This window comes from Aquarana catesbeiana, linkage group LG03 (genome assembly GCF_042186555.1).
Source record: "Aquarana catesbeiana isolate 2022-GZ linkage group LG03, ASM4218655v1, whole genome shotgun sequence".
NCBI classification, from domain to species: Eukaryota; Metazoa; Chordata; class Amphibia; order Anura; family Ranidae; genus Aquarana; species Aquarana catesbeiana.
Genome location: NC_133326.1, coordinates 258,141,726 through 258,162,815, shown reverse-complemented (window position 1 = coordinate 258,162,815; position 21,090 = coordinate 258,141,726). Strand labels below are relative to the sequence as shown.

Sequence of the window (21,090 nt, the reverse complement as noted above, 5' to 3'; positions counted from 1 at the left end):
GTCCCCCTCAGATCTACAGCAACTGCACTTCCAAGTGCACTTGTAGTCCACTAGCAGTACAAAGTGGATTTGGCTTTAGTAAATAAACCCCATTGCCTCTAAGAACAAGTTGCATGTCACAAGTTGGTTCAGTTAAGATGCTGATCCAACTTGGATGCGACTTCAATTAAATTCAATGGAATGAAATCGTACCCAAGTTGCACCAAAGTAGTGCAGGAACCTTTTTAAAAGTTGGACTGACACAAGTCAAACCAGTTAAGACAGCCCTCATAGGGAACCATTGATTTTTACATGTCATGCGACTTGTGCTCTCAAAGTCGGAGCGATTGTCGCACCAGTGTGAACTGGGCCTAAATCAACCCCGATCGTAGCCATAACCTCAGATCAGCATCAGTCACACAGCACGCTGATCTGTCATTTACGACTCCCATCATTACCAGGCAAGAAGCAGCCACTTTAACTCCAAGTTGGGAACTAGATGTCCACCTACCCCATGATTTTTTCATTTTGAAGGTGAGTATTTTTGAGGCATAACCCTTTTTTCACCTACAATTAACGAAATGACCAAGGATGGCCACTACGCCAACAGCTCCAATGTTGTGGCTCCTCTGAAGGGAAATATTCCCATGCGGTGACTGGGTGACTTCCTGTCTACTGACAGTCAGGGACTCTTTCAGTTCTTCATTAGACTTCTCAAACACAGAGTTGCCTCATATCCCATTGCCACTGTCACTCAAGTTTCTCCTAATTATGTTTTATAGCCTTTTGGAGGTTTGCAGCACATTTCACTACATTTTCAGTCCTCATTCAGTCCTTTAGGGATCTTTGTGACAGGTCAGTCCAAACCAGAAACCAATTGATCATATATAACTTAATAAGGATTGGGTAAGATTACACAGATGGGGCCATCTTTTATTTCCAAGCAGTTCAATAACTCCATTATGGTCACTACATATTAAGGAATAACCTTGCCCTCGTGTTGATTTTTTTCATAAAGATTTTATCACCATGGAGGTAGTTTCATCTTACAGAATTTACAAGCCTACCACTATGGCTGCTGTAGCGGCTCTCTCTCTGGTAGAACTAACACCACCTGGCAGCCCCCCTCCAAGTAATTCATGAATATATCAGGAAGTTGTGCCACTGGAATTTGAAATCGGCATGCTGAACTTTCCAGCCATTCTGTCAAATCCACCAGAGGAATATTTGTGCCATTGAACTTGGGGGGACACAGGCTTCCCAAAAGTGGCGACCTTGAGTCCAGTGCAGAGGACAAATCAGTTCTCTGCAAGGTTCTCCTATTTCCAAAGTTAAGCGATGATCATGTGATTGCTATGTTTACTTCTGGCAGTTAATGCAGAAGTGATTTGTGGTTTTCCAGCTTACTCCCCACTCTGCCACCCATTTTAGTGGTGATTCGACACGTTGGCTGCAGCAGCTGCTACCAGCGCACAACCACTTTACAGCTTACTCCATGATGTTGTCATTATGTCTAGAATAAGTATCTGAAACATACTACAACATATAAGTAGAACTTGGTTATTGCAGAACTTTTTATTGTTGCAAGGAGGGAACAATTTTCCAATTGTTGTTCTTAATGAGTTCATATCTATCTGTGTGTGGTCTTTTTTAACTTATGCTTTATATATGGGTTAGGCAATTTATAAATGAAAAGCAGCCCCCATCAGGTATTTTTTTTTTATTGAACTTGTGTTCAAATATATTCCAAGCCTAACATCTGGATCAAAATAAAGCAGTTAGCATTTCCTAATATGCTTTTATTAAACACCTGTATACACCTACAGTATATACAACCCAGAGTTTGATGTCCTACATTGAACATTTCCATGTTAAGTGAAACAGTCTCGGTTTATTATTAACTGTAACAGTGACCCCATTCATTTGCACAACTGATTGAAGCAGATGTGAATGCATACCAACAGTCAATCATTAAGTCTAACACTGACCAGCCGAACAGAGGGACAGTTATACAAGGCTGCTTATCCTATATTTAACAGGTAAAACATAAACATATTTTAGTTGCTTTGCTTAAAACAGTCGTATGGTTTAGTTGTTAAACTTGTATGGGAACATCATTTTCCCCCTCTGTTTTCCTTGACACATGTAGTTGTGGTTACCGTACTTAATGAGATGGTTGAATTCTCTCTTTGGCCATTTATGCATACATGGGACCCTGTTGGAAGGATTTCCTATACTGGGTCTTCCATTAAAATAAGTAGTCATGACAGCACTGATGACAGGATGCAGCTGCTCCATTTAGTGGGATTTTTATGGCCCAGGGAACAGTGGGAGGCAAATACCCTTGCAGTATTTCATAGAATATATGTAAGGAGCCAATGAGTAACTGACCCAAAACTGATTGTGTGCATGCATTTGTGATTTTTTTTTTTACCGTGTTCATCTTATTTTAGTATTGTTTCTTGTTTTTTTACAATGATTTTAGTGCGTATTCATCACAAAAATCTATTTCCATTTTGTCTTTGTGGGAATTGATTTGATCAATTACACATTGGAAATAATCAGATCAACATTAAAAGTTCTATGCTGTTACATTGTACTGCTTTTATTCATAATTTGTTCCTAGTTAAAGATTTACTTTTCCATTACAGCAGAGCTTTCCCACAGTGTTTTGGCAAGTGATGATGTCATTGATCTAACAACTCTTTAATTTATGGTCTGTTCTAAAGTGTTGGTGTAGGTCAAGGCCATTGTGGGGAACAGAAGTCTTGTGGCTGGAGATGATGTTTATTTTTGGCTTGCATTCCCTGAAGAAAGGGGATTCTTAGATAATACTTTGCTTTGGGGAAAGGTAGCTCAGCTGCTCACATTTGATCCATGGCACAAATTACATAAGCTGCAGTGCTGTCATTTCATTTAGCTTTCCAAAACAGTACGTGTCTCTGATTACATCTACATTTAAACTGCTGAGCTCTTAGTATTAAAGATTGCAGTATAGAAATTGTATCTGTGTATCAGTATTTGAAACAGACTTTGTGGCCAAAGTAAATCTACTTATATATATATATATATATATATATATATATATATATATATATATATACATAATATGTGTGTGTGTGTATATATACTAGAGGGAGAGAGAGAGAGAAAGAGAGATACATACTGTGTGTGTGTGTGTGTGTATGTATGTATGTATGTGTGTGTGTGTGTAATATATATATGTATGTATGTATATATATGTATGTATATATATATATATATATATATATATATACACATTATGTTCTGTTGAGCAAAGCAGTGTATGCTAACATTTTTAACTACGCTATCTGCCCTTATGCTCTTTAAAAATGTAATTTATTACAATATCGTATCTTGACTCACATCAATGTGACATAAACATATTTTGTGGTTTGCAATAGAAGCACTTGTAAAAAAAAAAAAAAAAATTGATAGGTATAGTAGAAAACATTTAACCTCCCTGGCGGTATGATTATTTCAGATTTTAGGTTCTGAAAGCGGTACAATTATTTTGCACAGAAATTTGGCGTTTTATATTATAGGCCTGTAATTCTTAGGAACAATTCACTTAAATCTGTCCAAACAAGAGTCTAGTAGACATCGCGGGTATGATAAAGTTTGAAAAATGAAATAAAAAATTATAATAGAATAAATAACTATAAATAATTATACCAACTAATAATATAATAATAATAACAATTATTTAATAAAGTAATCAAATCAAAAGCACTGAAATTTACTCAGTTGCAGAATTGTCGCTGTCGTTACTTTTAGTGTTTGATGACGGATTTCCCCACAAATCACTATCGCACAATTCTGCAAGTGATTCTAATTTATTATCGCTGTTTTCTAGCTGGTCTAAAGCCACTTTTGTTGTAAAGGGACAGTTTTGGTTGCTATGGACAATCTCCAGTTTCCAGGCAGAAAGAACAGTTTTTATAATATAAAACTGCATGCAGGACACTGGGCAGACCACTAGGGACAAAGGGGATGTGTTATTATTTGATACAGTATACTGTATCTGTACTTTGTGTTTCACTTTTTGAATTTGCCGCCGGACTCCGTCCCCGTGCGTCGCAATGCTCGCAGGGAACGGAGCTCGGCACTGTGAATCGAGCGAGACACGGCGGCTCGCCGATCACAGCGGGGAGACATCGCAGGATCCAGGGGACAAGGTAAGTAACCTCTACAAGGATACTGCGATGCGATCCCGAGTCTGGCTCGGGGATACCGCTTTTGGTATTGAAAATCCACCCCAAGCCAGACTCGGGAATACCGCCAGGGGGGTTAAAGTGTTTTCACATGGTACTGATGTTTGAACATTAATGATACTGGGCCAAATTTCTTGCATTTATTTTGCGCGCATTTGTGCGTATGCGCATAAAATAAATTCTAGCTCTCAGAATGCAATTCTAATCTCTTCAAATTGTACATGTGCATTTGCATGCATACATGCATATGTGCATAAAATACTGACCAACAATGCAGATTTTTTTTTTTTTTTTTTAATACGCCGCACATGTTCAGGCACAGTGAAAACAATAGTCTGAATTTGTAAAACAGTAAAAAAAAATGCCTGTATGCCTAAAAACACTGCGTTTTTAGGCATCAGTGTATTGATGGTCTCTGGTAGCATTGTGGAAAAGTGTACAGGCCAGTCCATAAACATGCTATGTAAGGCACACACCCCTGCAACACCTTATAGCCAACAAATGACACAAGAGTTCAGGACCTTATAGCTTGAAACGTGATGGGTTATGTCCCCACCTCCTGACATGCTCACTTATAATCATACTGCTTTGGTTTACCCTTCTTTATCCTACCTAAACACCTCCAGCAGCAATGCCTAAAACTTATAAGAATGACAGCCTTACAATACACAAGCATAGCTGGCTAATACAAGGAAGGGCATATCTGGAACTATAGTCTACTCATGTTTAATGTTTTTTTATGAATGCATAATGTGGACAGTAAAACAAAACAAAAGAAAATTCCCAGCTCAACTTCATACCGCCCAACATTTTGAGATGGGAATGAGGGAAATCTTCTAGCAAATATATGTAGGCATAGGACACGCCCCCTGTCACACCTCCTTAAAGGAGAATTAACCCAAAAAAAGGTTAATTAAATTCACAAGTGACTTTTTTTTACCACTACTATTCCTTTATATTGGCTTTTAACATTTAAAAATGCAGCAATTTATAATTTGGATGAAGGGTTTAGCACTGGGAAACACTTTTTGAATGATTAAAAAGTCCATTTTATATACAACTTTATAAATCAGACCAAAATGAGGGATAAATGAGGAGGAAAGAGGGACAGAGGGACATTGCTGCAAATCAGGGACAGCCCCTCAAAATCAGGGACAGTTGGGAGCTATGCAACTTGTCAGCCAGCCTGCAACCAACCAAATTAACCTGTCTAAGGCTACTTTCACACTGAGACAGTTTTCAGGCGCTTTAGCGCTAGAAATAGCCTCTGAAAAGCGTCTGAAAACCACCTCCCATTCATTGCAGTGTGTCTTTTCACACTGGGGCGGTGTGCTTGTGGGACGTTATGAAAAGTCCTGCAAGCAGCATCTTTGGGGCGGGTTGGGAGCACTGTATTAAGCGTTCATAAAACGCCCTGCCCATTGCAATGAATGAAATGTCATTTTTTTGGGGTAAAAGGCACCCCGCTAGCGAACGTAAAGCACCGCTAAAACAGCGCTAAAGCTCTGCTAAAACGTGCAGTGCTTTAGCACTAACGGCCGGGTGTCCCATTGTGAAAGTAGCCTAACAGTTTGCGTTAAAACAGGGGTTTTAATTTGCACACATTTGCAATTAGATGCGTAAGGTGCAGAGGCCATGACAAGGCACCCCATTATTAGCTGCAATCCTAACTCTATACATAGGTTAGGGGATGCACTAGATACCTTTGATGCCATTGTGCTATGTGCTGGGTGTCCAGTGCGCCCCTGTGCCTTTAAGGAGGGGTGGGCTCCTTTTAGGCTCACCTGCCCTCTGCCTATCCATTATAATGCATGTGCTTCTACTATGGAGGTTCTCAAAAATGTATAGAGTTAGGACTGCAGCTAATAATGGGGTGCCTCGTTGCGGCCTCCGCAGCTTATACATGTATTTGCAAATGTGTGCAAACTAAACCCCTGTTTTTAATGCAAACTGTTAGACAGGTTAATTTGGTTGGTTGCAGGCTGGCTAACAAGTTGAGCTGGGAATTTTCATCGGTTTTGTTTTACATGCATTGCCCTTCCATGTGCTCCTTGCAGCTAAGGCCAGTTAATGGTGGGGCAGTGGCCATTTGTACTGTTGGAATACTGGTGAGGGGACGCACTGGACACCTTTGATGCCATTGTGCTATGTGCTGGGTGTCTGGTGTGCCCCTGTGCCTTTAAGGAGGGGTGGGCTCCTTCCATGCTCACCTGTCCTTTGCCTATCTATTATAATGCATGTGCTTCTACTACCGTATGGAGGCTCAAAAATGTATAGAGTTAGGACTGCGGATAATAATGGGGTGCCTTGTTGTGGCCTTCGCAGATTATGCATTTATTTGCAAATGTGTGCAAATTAAACCCCAGTTTTTAACGCAAACTGTTAGACAGGTTAAGTTGGTTGCTTGAAGGCTGGCTGACAAGTTGAGCTAGGAATTTTCTTTGGTTTTGTTTTATATGCGTTGCCCTTCCATGTGCTCCTTGCCGCTAAGGCCAGTTATAGGTGGGGGCAGTGGCCATGTATTTGTGCTGTGGACTGTAGCTGGTTATCCATGAAAAATATGGATGAAAATGTCCAAGAAAAGGTACATCAAGTTTACAATTTTATAATTAGTTTATAATTAATTATATTTGCACCAAATTAATCTCCAGCTGCATTTTATTTCATAAGCCCATTAGATTTTAATAAGCAATTGTTAAGCCCTACACAGGAACTTTTCTGTAAAGCTTAGAGTAAAATTGAATGCAATACTGTTAGTGCCATGAGACATTTGGCATCTGCACCCTGTTCAATCTGTTTTGTTGGGCAATAACATTATTTTTGTGTTTCACTGTAGACTTCCAGGACCTTCCAGGGTGCCAGCTGCAGGCAGCAGTACCAAGGTTCAGGGAACAGCTAATTTAAATCGAAGAAGTCAGAGCTTTAACAGCATTGACAAAAATAAACCACCTCATTATGCAAATGGCAATGAAAAAGGTAAGAGTGATAACTGACGAAGCAATTAAAAAATGAAGTACAGTATGACGGTGATTGTGTTACTTTTATAGGTGTGCTTGTTTTTAAGTTATATAGGCCTTTTAATTCTTTTTTTAGTGTTGCTTTAAGGTTTTCTAATGCCGTATACAGACGATCGGAATTTCCGACAAAAAATGTTCGATGTGAGCTTGTTGTCGGAAATTCCAACCATGTGTAGGCTCCATCGGACATTTTTTGTCAGAATTTCCGACAAACAAAATTTGAGAGCTGGTTCTCAAATTTTCCGACAACAAAATCTGTTGTCTAAATTCCGATTGTGTGTAGACAATTCTGACGCCCAAAATTCCATGCATGCTCTGAATCAAGTACGAGACAGAAGCACTCGGGCTGGTAAAACTAGCGTTCGTAATGGAGATAGCACATTCGTCACGCTGCAAAGTTTTTAATCTTTTAATGCAGCACATTCTCTGACAAACTGATTTCTTTATTATTTCTCGTGATCTCATGAATAATCTTTATTTTTTTTTTTGCCAGATCTCCAGAAGAACGTTTATATGTTTTTTATAGTGATCGACTTTTTAAAAAAAATTTTTATCAAGATCTCCTGATTTAATTTTTTTTTTATAGTAATCTCCATAATATTTTTTTTTGTTTTGTGTGTCAAGTTACCACAACACCATTATTATCTTGTATTTTTTAGCCTCAAAGAGATTGGTTGGTGTTGGTGTCCCTTGTTAATTTTTACATTGATATTTTTGAAATGTACCTGCCTACTCACAAACAAACTGTCCTTTTTGAACACATAGCCAAGTATTTGTCCAAAAAAATAGACATTTATTAGGGGTCATAACAAAATGAAGAGGAAGGCAATGCTGGATAAACTAGTGAAATTGGCGAAGCCTTTGTACCCCAGGGCAGACTGAGGAGTCCATTTAATAGGGAGCACAATCTGCCCCAGGACTCCGAGAGATCGGGAGCAGCAGCAGATGACATATATGTTCCCAGGCTGTGGTCATACAACAGCCTCTGTTTTTTGTCAGACCAGACTGAACCCAGGCCATCACACTCTTGTCTTCCTTCCACAGTGGCTTCCATGCTTGCTTCCTGGCTGTTGGAGTTATGGCAGGAGGTTGAGGAGGTGGAGGAGGGGGAGGATGGTCCAACTCACACAGGTGGGTTTTATATGAGAGTTCGCCCCTCAACCCCTTATTTAGGTCCAGATACGTTACTTCCTCACAAATGAGTCATTGGCCCACCTCCATTTCCTGCATTTTGCTGGCAGCCATGCAGGCATAGGCCTCTTAAATATTGGGGTGGTTCTGAGGGCCGCAGTAGCCTCCCGAATCAAAAGTGCTGACTCCTGCACGTTCCTCCCCTTCCTGGTCCTTTTTGTTGGAAGGCGGAGGGGAGGAACCTGGGATTCGGTCAGGCTACTGGGCTCGGCCACCTCCTGGCTGCCACTTTCCCCCGCCACCTCCTGGCTGCCACTTTCCCCCGCCACCTCCTGGCTGCTACTTTCCACAGACTCCTCCTGGCTGAGGCTTTCCTGTGTATGAAAATGGGACATAGTTTTAGGTTATTGTTTATCAATCAAACACAATTTTGAGCAATATGTTAAACAATGCTATACCTGACTCAAGCTGGGCTCCTCCATATCTTCTTCCTGGGTGGAAGGCCCAGGTTGGACTTCTGAAGCCTCATCTGAGCAGAAAGGAAGAGTGGAAGGAAGTGTGGAAGGAAGGATTGAGAGTGATGGCCTGATTTCAGTCTGGTCTGACAGAAATCACAGTCTGTCGTAGTAGCAGAGCCTGGGGACATAAGCGTCATCTGCTGCTGCTCCTGATCTCATGGAATCCTGGACCTTCTTGCGCTCCTTATTATATGTGCTCCTCAGGCCACCAATTTTGGCCTTCAAATAGTTGATGTTTGCCGTGGGGATCTGCGGCTTCACCAATTCCAGCAATTGATCCAGCGCTGCCTGCCTCTTTTTTTTATTAGTATAAAAGGGGTGTTTTACCTGCCACAGACAGGGCAGCTCTCTATACATATCAATGAATTGGGGGAGGAAGCTGTGATCAGTGAATCGATCCATTTTATCTGCAAGATACAACACAAGACAAACCCTAATGTTAGGCTAAACTCTCTAATCTTGTCCCAATATAGGCCTCAATCTATAAACAGTATAGACCACTGATGCCCCAAGTTCAAATTGTACCTTCGCTATCATGATCGGCGCTTACGCTACTTCGTCCTCCGCTCACAGATCGTACGTACGACACACGCATGTTGCGATTTATATACACTGCGCATGTGTGAAACTCCGCCCGCCCCTGACCTTTTTTCTAGTCTATTCCCCGCCCCTTCTCTTTTGGCGCAGTTGGGAGAGCACATGGTGAAGAAAGAGCAAGTGCATGCAGAGGAGAGTAGCAACGAGGAGGACGACGAAAGCCCGGAGCCACAAACGTCCTGATCCGGGAGATTTAAGGCCTCAAATATGTCCTTTGTAGAGACGGTGGAGATGGTGGACATCTTGAAGAGGGCCGACTATGATGGGAAGCATGGACCTTACCCAAACCCAAATGTGAGAAAGGCCAAGATCATGGCTAAAGTTGTGAAAAGTCTGCAGAAGAATCAGCAATCCAAGGATCAACTGAGGAAATGATGGTCAGACCTCAAATTGAGGGAGCATGATCAGTACAGAAAAATCAAGAGAGTGCTGCAAAAAAGTAAGTATTTTGTCGTGTGTTCCTATTATTATTATTACTTTTGTGCTGCTTCATGTGCTTTTCTTTACTGTTGTACATTTTAAAATAGCAAGTTTCAGGTTTGTGGGCACAGTAGTCGTTCGTAGTAAACATCGTTCGTTCGCCCACTAATACAATGTTTTTGGCAGATGCAGGTTAACTACATTTGTTCATGCCTTTTTGTATTAAAATAAGTTTAGTACATTGTTGTCTAGATGGGTTTGTAACTAGAATGAAATGCAAACTTGATTCAGTGTAAGGAGAGGACATTCAGCAGCTGTTTACACATCTGGACGCAGGAGCACTAGTGTGGGACACCAGAACAAACTTTTTAAGGTGTCCCACACAGGTGATCCAGTGGATACTAGGGGTGTTTCCATGTGTGAAACTTGCACAAAACAGGTAAGTATTCTAACTTTAGAAAGGGAAAACATTTTTTCAGCTTGGAACTCTGCCAAAACAGACAATTGTACGTCACTTCCAAGCAATGTTTCATATTCCTATTTCTGGCCTCAAATATCTTTGTGCTAAGTATACCTTTTTTAATTCACATAAGGGAGAAAAGACTCGGGACATCAGAGGACACCAGGGACCCACAACCTCATAAAGAAGGGGAACTCAGCACACCACAACCTCAGGATGTGGAGGAAGGAGAGGTTTATGAAGTGGGCAAATTAGTGACCACAACAGGTGATTGTCTGAGACCACAGCTTCAGGTAATAGATGTATGCCTGCATATTCATAATACACGGTGTGTTTTTTCTATTTTAGGTGATGTGGATGTTGTGGAAGAAGAATTTCATTTCACAAGTGCAAGTGCACACGTCCTCATCGGGGAGATCATGGTGTGCAATCGTGATTTACAGAAAATCAAGGAAGACATCAATGATGTGGAAAAAAGACTCAAAAACATCATTGATGTTTTAGGCAGAATCTAAAACACCCCAAAATTATTCAAGTTTGTTTTTATTTTTCTGATTTTTCAAACTATTTTAAATTATTTTGAAAGCCACATTTTGAAGATGCACACAGTGTGTCAACATTTGCTATCTGCCATCATGGGATATCAGTGTACATGTTTTGTGGGTGCAACCCTTTCCTCGCAACTAAAGAGGAAGGGATTGCACCCCCAAAACACGTCCATTGATCCTCAATGATGGGAGCTAGCATATGTTGACATTAGGCATGGGATCAGGAGGGAAATCCCCATTTTGACTCCCAATTTGTGTGCATCTTCAAAATTTGGCTTTCACAGGGGTGACGTCACCCCATCTGATGAAGGCAATATCAACACAGTTTGGACATACTAATGTCTGATATTGCCTTCACTTTGTCAAAGTTGAACTTTGTAAGTTCCTGAGTTGTGTATGTTTATGGTTTTAAACATGCCTGTTTAACCCAAAAGGCTATTTCTACTGTCAAACCTAAAAATGTTATACAACAAATATGTTGGTTTGTTCCAAAACCCTTTTCTAACGCACATGTGAATGTACTTTGAGTAAAATGTTTTATACTCAACAAAGTGTGGCTTTTTCTTTCAATACTCAATACCAGTTTTTGGAGTAATTTGGTGCTTACAGTGACAATGGGGGTTATTTACTAAAGGCAAATGCACTTGGCACTACAAGTGCACTTTCAGTGCAGTTTCAGTGCACTTTCAAGTGCAAAGTGGATTTTCCTTTAGTAAATAACCCCCACAGTACTCTAAAATTTGCCCCAGTCATGGCAGTTTCAGGACTCAAAAAAATTAATTCATGGTGCTGAAAAGGATGTGTTTTTTAATCATTAATGCATTACATACATTAACAACAAAAACAAGGTGTGTGTGTGTAGCAGACCCACAACATAATAGTTAGCTGAAGAAGAGATTGTCACCTCATGTATCAAAAAAGTTACGTTTGCGCTATTGAAGAAAATGGCCAAAAAGAAAAGCCCATTGGAGAACCTAGGAGACAGCTAAAAGAAACACAAGCAGTAAATCTAATGAAATAGTATTTCAGTTTAACAAAAAAATTCATTTTAAAAATGTTTATCAAACATTTGCTGGCATATCAATGGCCCCCCTACCCGCAAAGTATTACATATATTTTTGACGGACCTTGCGGGCTCTTTGGGGGGGCAAGCCAGGACGGCCAGCTTCAAGCGCCATCAGGGTTGTTGTTTGTTCTGGAAATCGGGCCTCAGGCCCAACTGAGGCCACATAGTTTGTAGCATTTTTCCTAAGAAAGTTGTGTAGAATGCAGCATGTAAGTATTATATGGTTTAGTTTATATTCCGCCATGTTGATTGGCATCAGGAATAGGCGGAATTGGGTGGCCATTATGCCAAAAGTATTCTCCACCACTCTTCTGGCTCTAGCCAGCCGGTAGTTAAAAACCCTCTGGTCCGGGGTGAGGGTCCTCATGGGGAATGGCCGCATCGGGTGTTCACCAAGCCCAAATGCTTCATCAGCAACAAAGACGAACGGTAGACCTGCCATGTTGTCTACCGGAGGTGGCAATACCAAGCCACCACTCTGGAGCCGTCCGTAGAACTTGGTCTGGGCAAGGACTCCACCATCCGACATCCGGCCATTCTTCCCCATGTCCACATAGAGAAACTCACATGTCGCTGACACCACTGCCAACATCACTATACTATTAAACCCCTTATAGTTGTAATAGTATGACCCCGAGTGGGGGGGTGGCACGATGTGGATGTGTTTCCCATCAATTGCCCCTCTGCAGTTTGTAAAGTCCCACCGCTGGGCAAATTGGGAAGCCACAGTCTGCCATTCCTGTGGTGTTGAAGGAAACTGTGGAGTGAAACAAGAAAAAAAAAATAGTACTTTTGCACATAACATTGCAAGCGGATTAGACACAAACATTCTTGGCCAACATAAGTATAAAACATTTATTTTAGGGGGTAGTTAAAGACAAAAATATAAGGTCCACGTATCAGATTCCTCACCCCCTCTGATGGCCGAATGTAAACATTTTAGGGTGGGGGGAGATGTTTTGGACAGGTAACCCTCTCCACTTCATTGAGAGCTGAATGCATAAATAATGTGTGTTACTTTGGCCAGCCCCTCCTTACTTACACTACTGGCAGCGCACTGGACAGGTAAGAAGTGTCATAATACAAAAATATAAATGCACACTGTACAAATTGAAGCACATTTTACATTCTGCAATTACCTATCAAGATAATAGGAGAACAAAACTTTAAACAGCACCATTTAAAAGTATTCAGACAGGCCCTTGCAATACATGCTTTGGTAAATTCATCCATAAATATAACCACAAAAGAGGTAGGAATAGTGTGTATGGGTTTGGCAAAGTCAGAAGATATAGGAATGGTATCGGTTGACTTAGCAGTTGGGGGGAGGCAGGGTTCCAAATGAGTTTGCCCCCCAAAAAAAGCCTCTGGCACTATGCCTGAATTTAAGGACAAAAATAACATTTGTACACATTTTAGAGGGTGTTTTGGGTAAAGCACTACTATGGAGCTGACAAAAACATTTTTAAGTGACTAGGCTAGGTGTGTATGGACCCAGAATAGCATGCTGGGGAGGTTAGTGAAGGCAAATATGCGCGAAGGACAAAAAAGGAGCATTAAAAGGTTACAGCATGCATGAAGACAAAGAGGACATTCACAGCATATTACAATGGGGGGCGAAGGGGGGAGGGTCCAGAGGCAGAGATAGCCAGCGCGGAAGATATTCCAGAGTGTAGTATTGGGGGCATTAGTGGTAGGTTAACCAAAGCACTAAAACACAAGGTGAGTATAGTAGCAAGTCCTAGTTGCAATCTCGAAACACCCAATACGAGGACAGTATGCAACCGGTCTAAACTATGTGGCATGTTCACCAATGTCAGGAGCATGGCGGACAAGATGGGTGAACTAGAGATACTGTTGTACGAGGAGGATTTGGATTTTGTGGGAATTTCAGAGACCTGGTTCAACAGCTCTCATGATTGGCTGGCAAACATTCAAGGGTATACCCTATACCGCAAGGATAGACAGGGTAAAAAAGGGGGAGGGGTATGCCTATATATGAAGAATAATGTACAAGTGAATGTGAGAGATGACATCACTGAGGGAGCTAGAGAGGAGTTGGAATCCTTATGGGTAGAGCTCCAAAGGGATGAAGCTAAGGGGAAAATAATACTGGGAGTATGCTATAGGCCCCCTAACCTGAGGGAGGAAGTGGAGACAGATCTCCTATCACAATTTGGATTAGCAGCAAGGATGGGAAGTGTTATCATAATGGGGGATTTTAATTATCCAGACATAGACTGGGCGGAGGGTACCGCGCATTCATTTAAGGCTCGCCAGTTCCTTATAGTCTTGCAGGACAATTTTATGGGTCAGATGGTAGACGCACCAACTAGAAATAAAACATTACTGGATCTACTGATTACCAACAATACAGACCTGATCACGGATGTGGAAATACGGGACAATTTAGGTAACAGCGATCACAGGTCAATTAGTTTCAGTATAAATCACACAAATAGGAAACATAAAGGGAATAGACACTGAATTTCAAAAGAGCCAACTTCCCTAAACTACAAACCTTGCTAAAAGGCATAAATTGGGATAAAATATTAGGAACAAAGAATACGGAGGAGAGATGGGTTTGCTTTAAGAGCATATTAAATAAGGGCATTAGCCAATGTATCCCATTGGGTAATAAATTTAAAAGAGCGAACAAAAGTCCTGGATGGCTTAACTCCAATGTAAAAATGCATATAAAAGCAAAGGAGAAGGCCTTCAAAAAATACAAAGGGACAAAAAAAATTAAGGGACAAATACTCGTAAAAGTCTGTAGAGCGTTCAAAGTCCAATGAGGGCGCCGCAGCGTCCTGCTAATCCCTCTTCGCCTTCTTATTACTGTCGCTGCAGTCCGCTCTGCCCATCTCCCCGTCCTCCAGTTTCCTCTTGCTGGGGCAGAAGGGCTTGAAGCGCACAATGATGCAGGTCATGTTGTCGCAGCCTGTACCATCTCCGGAGGTGTCAGGAGCCAAGCACTGGTCCAAGAGCTCCTCCACTATGGATGACAGGCAGACAGGGTCCCCAGACTGTTCCTGCTGTTTAAGCTTGTCATGAACAAAATCCACCACTTCCTGGCTGCTCATCACATTCCAGATGCCGTCACAGGCTATGACCATGAAGTCGTTATCGTCGTTCAGTGTCAGCACTTTAAGGTCAGGCAGAGCTGAGATCATCTGCTCCTCTGGTGGAAGGTTCTTGTTCCTCTATAACAAGATATAGTTCCCCATAAACGTTTACTGGGATCATCCTCAGCATTCAGACTTTATAAAGAATGCAACAAGAAATGTAAGGGTGCAATTAGGACAGCTTAGATAGAACATGAAAGACACATAGTGGAGGAGAGCAAAAACAAATCCCAAGAAATTCTTTAAGTATGTAAACAGTAAAAAAGGGAGGACAGACCATATTGGCCCCATAAAGAATGAGGAAGGACATCTGGTTACAAAGGATGGGGAGATGGTATTGAATTTATTCTTCTCCTCAGTCTTCACGTGTGAATCGGGGAGCTTCAGTAACCAAAACTGCAGTGTTTATCCTCATGACACAACACAGGAAGCACCTCCATGGTTAACAGAGGACAGAATTAAAATTAGACTTGAGAAACTTAACATTAATAAATCACTGGGACCAGATGGCTTGCATCCGAGGGTACTTAGGGAACTCAGTCAAGTGATTGCCAGACCGTTGTTCCTAATTTTTACAGATAGTCTACTGACTGGAATGGTACCAGCTGATTGGAGAAAAGCCAATGTAGCACCAATATTTAAAAAGGGCCCAAAATACATCCCTGGGAATTACAGACCAGTTAGCCTAACATCAATAGTATGTAAACTTGGAGGGGATGATAAGGGACTATATACAAGATTTTAGTAATAAGAACAGTATCATTAGCAGTAATCAGCATGGATTCATGAAGAATCGTTCTTGCCAAACCAATCTATTAACCTTCTATGAGGAGGTGAGTTGCCATCTAGATAAAGGAAGGCCCGTAGACGTGGTGTGATCTGGATTTTGCAAAAGCATTTGATATAGTTCCCCATAAACGTTTACTGTACAAAATAAGGTCCGTTGGCATGGACCGTAGGGTGAGTACATGGATTGAAAACTGGCTACAAGGGCGAGTTCAGAGGGTGGTGATAAATGGGGAGTACTCAGAATGGTCAGGGGTGGGTAGTGGGGTTCTCCAGGGTTCTGTGCTGGGACCAATCCTATTTAGTTTGTTCATAAACGATCTGGAGGATGGGATAAACAGTTCAGTCTCTGTATTTGCAGACGATACTAAGCTAAGCAGGGCAATAACTTCTCCGCAGGATGTGGAAACCTTGCAAAAAGACCTGAACAAATTAATGGGGTGGGCGACTACATGGCAAATGAGGTTCAATGTAGAAAAATGTAAAATAATGCATTTGGGTGGCAAAAATATGAATGCAATCTATACACTGGGGGGAGAACCTCTGGGGAAATCTAGGATGGAAAAGGACCTGGGGGTCCTAGTAGATGATAGGCTCAGCAATGGCATGCAATGCCAAGCTGCTGCTAACAAAGCAAACAGAATATTGTCATGCATTAATAAGGGGATCAACTCCAGAGATAAAACGCTAATTCTCCCACTCTACAAGACTCTGGGCCGGCCGCACCAGTCCTCAGGAAGGATGTACTGGAAATGGAGCAAGTACAAAGAAGGGCACAAAGGCTAATAAAGGGTCTGGAGGATCTTAGTTATGAGGAAAGGTTGCGAGCAATGAACTTATTCTCTCTGGAGAGGGGATATGATTTCAATATACAAATACCGTACTGGTGACCCCACAATAGGTATAAAACTTTTTCGCAGAAGAGAGTTTAACAAGACTCGCGGCCACTCATTAAAATTAGAAGAAAAGAGGTTTAACCTTAAACTATGTAGAGGGTTCTTTACTGTAAGAGCGGCAAGAATGTGGAATTCCCTTCCACAGGCGGTGGTCTCAGCGGGGAGCATTGATAGCTTCAAGAAACTATTAGATAAGCACCTGAATGACCGCAACATACAGGGATATATAATGTAATACTGACACATAATCACACACATAGGTTGGACTTGATGGACTTGTGTCTTTTTTCAACCTCACCTACTATGTAACTATGTAACTATGTAACAATCATGGTAATTAGAGAATGATGAAAGAAATACAATACATTAGCAAACATATAGTCCTTCTGCAGGACCTGAATAATGGCAGAACAGGTCTCTGGAATAATGATTCCCAGAGCCTGGGGGGAGATGCCTGTCAAGAACTTGATGTCCTGCAGATTTCTCCCCATTGCCAAGTACCGCAAGGTGGTGACCAGCCTCTGTTCAGGAGTGATGGCTTGCCGCATGCAGGTGTCCTGATTCGTAATATAAGGGGACAGCAAAGCCAACAGACGGTGAAAAACTGGGGCCGGCATCTGGAGATAATTCCGAAAATCATCAGGATTATTCTCCTGGATCGTCCGCAACAAAGGCATGTGCGAGAATTGGTCACGCTGGAGCAACCAATTCTTTGTCCATGAACTCCTCCCCGCCCTGTTCATTGGCTGGGCTTAGGTCAAAGTAAGAACCTCAACACTAAGCCCCCGAATAGCACGAACTCTATGATGGCTTCAAAACGGTCGGCTGGTCAGAACGAACTAACAGAACTCACCGAAAATCAGAAAGGCCTGAGAAGACCGAGCTGAAAATCAGAAACGAGCAGACAAGATCACACTGAAAATCAAATACGTACTAGAAATAGCACTCACCGAAAACCAAATGCAAACTCACTACATGCACTGAAAACCAAATACGAACCCACAAGCACAAACTGAAGAGCAGTAACGATCGGAAAAGCACGAGGCTGAAAAGCGCAAATGGTCTCTCATCAAACTTCTACTAACACGAGATTAGCAGAAGGAGCCCAAAGGGTGACGCACTGGCTATTGAACTTCCTTTTTCTAGTCCTGTCGTACGTGTTTACGTCAGTGTGTTCTTGCTGATTGGAATTTCCGAAAACATTTGTGCGACTGTGTGTATGCAAGACAAGTTTCAGCCAACATCCGTTGGAAATAAATCCACGGTTTGGTTGTCGGAAATTCCGATTGTCTGTATGCGGCATTAGAAATACAGCCCATGATTAAATAACCACTTTTCAAGTCAGTTTGTGTTTCTATGCTTTTCCAAAAGTTGCTATAACCTTTAGCTTGTGCAAATGCAGATGAAATATTTCTGTAAACACCTCATGTGTTTACCTAGCCTCATTAATGCAAATAAATTAAAAGCAGATTTATGTATTAATCATTATTTTCCTGGAAGTAACTATATTTTAAATGGTAACTGTTTATGTGGTTAAATGGGTTGTAAAGTCAAAAGTTTTTTTTATCTATGCATTAAGATAAAAAACCTTCTGTGTGCAGCAGCCTCCCTAATACTTACCTGAGCCCATCTCGATCCAGCAATGTCCATGAGTCCCTAGGCCATTGGCTCCCGCTGCTGTCAATCAAAGTCAGTTAGCCAATCAGGAGCGAGAGGGGACACACTGAATGGACACATGGAGCTGCTGTGATGCGCATAGCTTATGTAGAAAGCAAAGCTCTGGGATGGCCCAGTAGGACCACCAACTTAAGGTTACCTTCAGAAATCCTTGTTGGGCAGATGCAAAACCAATCACCCTGCACAAGGAGAGAGAGAGAACAGCACTCACTAGACCTTATTACAAGAATATCCTGCACAGGGATAATATTTCATCCCGGACTACTGCACAGATCTGGAGTAAATACACAAAGCACGTCAAGATTTAAGTAAGAATACATATGCAGGAGCAGGAACTTCTTTTGTGCAACAAGCTTCATGCGATGCGATTTGCTGCACGATAAATCACTTGACAATCGTGGCAAAACCACATCGTGTTTTAGGTGCCATTGAAAATAATGGCACCTGAATCTGCGTTTTGCAGTTGTAGTGCTTTTTGAGATCATGGGCAGAATCACAGCAATTCTAAATCGATCCTGAATTGGCCAGGTGTGAATGGAACCTAAAAAGGTTTTAAAATAAGCCATCACTGACTGGAGGGCCACAATTTCCTTGAACTGTGAAGTTACTCATTCTAAAAGATCCTCAAAGCTTACAGCAGAGACTCTGTTTCGGTTGGGTTCTAGAAGGTTACAGAACCTGTAATTTACAAAAGAAGGCTGCAATCTACAAATATTCCTCCTTCCATTGAATTAATGAGACACCTTTAGGTGAGATGGGCTAAAAGCTAACTAACCCCCGCCCCCCAACTCAGTTAGTTAGAAACACAGCATGGCCATCTAAAACCAGAAGGTATTTGCTTGTCTAACTTTCATTACAGACCTGAAAAATAAGAGCTTTAATTTTAGGGATAGTAGATGGAACCATGCAGATCATTGCTTTATGCCCCTGTAGCCAAATGTATATCTTGAATGGCTTATAAATATAACCCAGTATTACAGAACCATTTATTCCAAGCCGCATAAAGCAGTTTATGGCTACTTGGCCATAATCAGTGAAGTGTATGAAAACCATTACTTCACTGGAGTAGGACTTATGGACTAACACAACTGAACAAGTAGACACTTTTTGGAAGGGATGCTTAAGCTGTGGCCCTCCAGCTGTTGCAGACGTCCCATCATGCCTCTGCCTTTAGGAGTCATGCTTGTGACTGTCAGCAGCTTGCAATGCCTCATGGGACTTGTAGTTTTGCAACAGCTGGAGGGCCACAGGTTGAGCACCCATGCCTTATGGTGAGGTGGGTTAAAAGGGACCCCCCCCCATTAGTAAGAAGCACAGTAGACCACTCTTTAAATGGTATTTGCTTATATCATTTCCAGCACAGATAAAAAAAATAAGGGGTTTATTACTAATTTTAGGATAGCGGGATTAATAGAAGCCAATGTTTCCATATACTGCACTAATACTGACCAACTAGCCAAAAAAGTTATATGCAGTTTTGATTAATTGGCTCTATAATATTATAATGTATCTCTATTTTTAACTAGAGGTTCTTGATGTACATGTGGTCACAATCCCACAATCCCGGACATGCATACAGCTGCAGATAGTGAGAGTGGGGTGGGGACAGGGGAGGGTTCTTCCCTGGCTGGTATGCTGGTATGTGAGTGAACAGGGCAGAGGCACAGTGTGCACAGATTGGTACCTTCGCAGTGAGCAGTTGTAAAGGGAGAAGGGAGGAGTCTGTACACTATACTGATCACTTCAAGTCATCCACATCCCTCTGCAAAAAACAGACTCTCCTAGAAGCCTGCATAGAGGGAGCCACAGTCTGGTCTGAATGTGTCTGGGTTTCAGGCGGACACATGATTAAAAACCCGGACTGTCCGGGTGAATTCCAGACAGGTGGCAACCCTACATAGAATGTAAGGCTAAAGAAAACGTGTTTTGAAAGCAGAGGTGAATACCTTGTTTTAAAGTGCTTTTACTGCTTGCTCAGAATTTGTAAAAATGTGTCCAGAGACTGTGCATACTCTGAGCAAAGGTTCACTCTACCTAGAGAAAAGTTTTTAAAACAAGACATTGTCATTATGCTAATCCACCTCTTAGTACTCATCAGTAATGGTAATGGTACATTGTAAACAACAGCCTGTATCAGTGCATAGACACTTTCAATTTAATTAGCAGTAAGGGCTTGTTTACACCATGTCCCTTGACCTGCTTTGTTAAACACATGCTTTGTTCACACCGCACATTTGAGTTGCATAAAAATGCAGCTTGTCAACTCAATGTATATCGACGCAATGCACGTCAACACATCTCCAGGGAATAAAAAAATGTTGTAAATGATTTGAACCCTCCAATGACCTGTACAGCAGCTATTTAGGGAGAAAAGCATGTTGAAAATAAGAAAATGTGCTTTTTGAGCAGAATTTTTTTGTGATTTTAAATTTTGAGTAGCTGGATCAATATAGACCAGTTTACCAGCCTTGTTAAGCCGCAAAAAATGATGTATGACCAGCTTGGCCGCACGTGCAAGGACAAAAGGAAGAAATCCCTGACTTGGCAAGATATTGCATCAAAAATCTATCCGGATGAGAAAAAATATTCAAAATCCCGGAACACCACCACTGGTGAGTACTTTATTCTTTATTTA

The 21,090-nt window shown here is 41.5% G+C and overlaps 1 protein-coding gene across 1 annotated transcript in view; it reads left to right on the top strand.

The window, feature by feature from the left end:
• The window catches only part of NAV3 (neuron navigator 3), a gene marked incomplete in the record, with an annotated part of 918,952 nt that overhangs the window by 615,144 nt on the left and 282,718 nt on the right, over nt 1-21,090 (top strand). Inside the window, 1 exon segment of the mRNA XM_073620003.1 lies at nt 7,051-7,190. Within this exon segment, the coding sequence (XP_073476104.1) occupies nt 7,051-7,190 (140 nt within the window).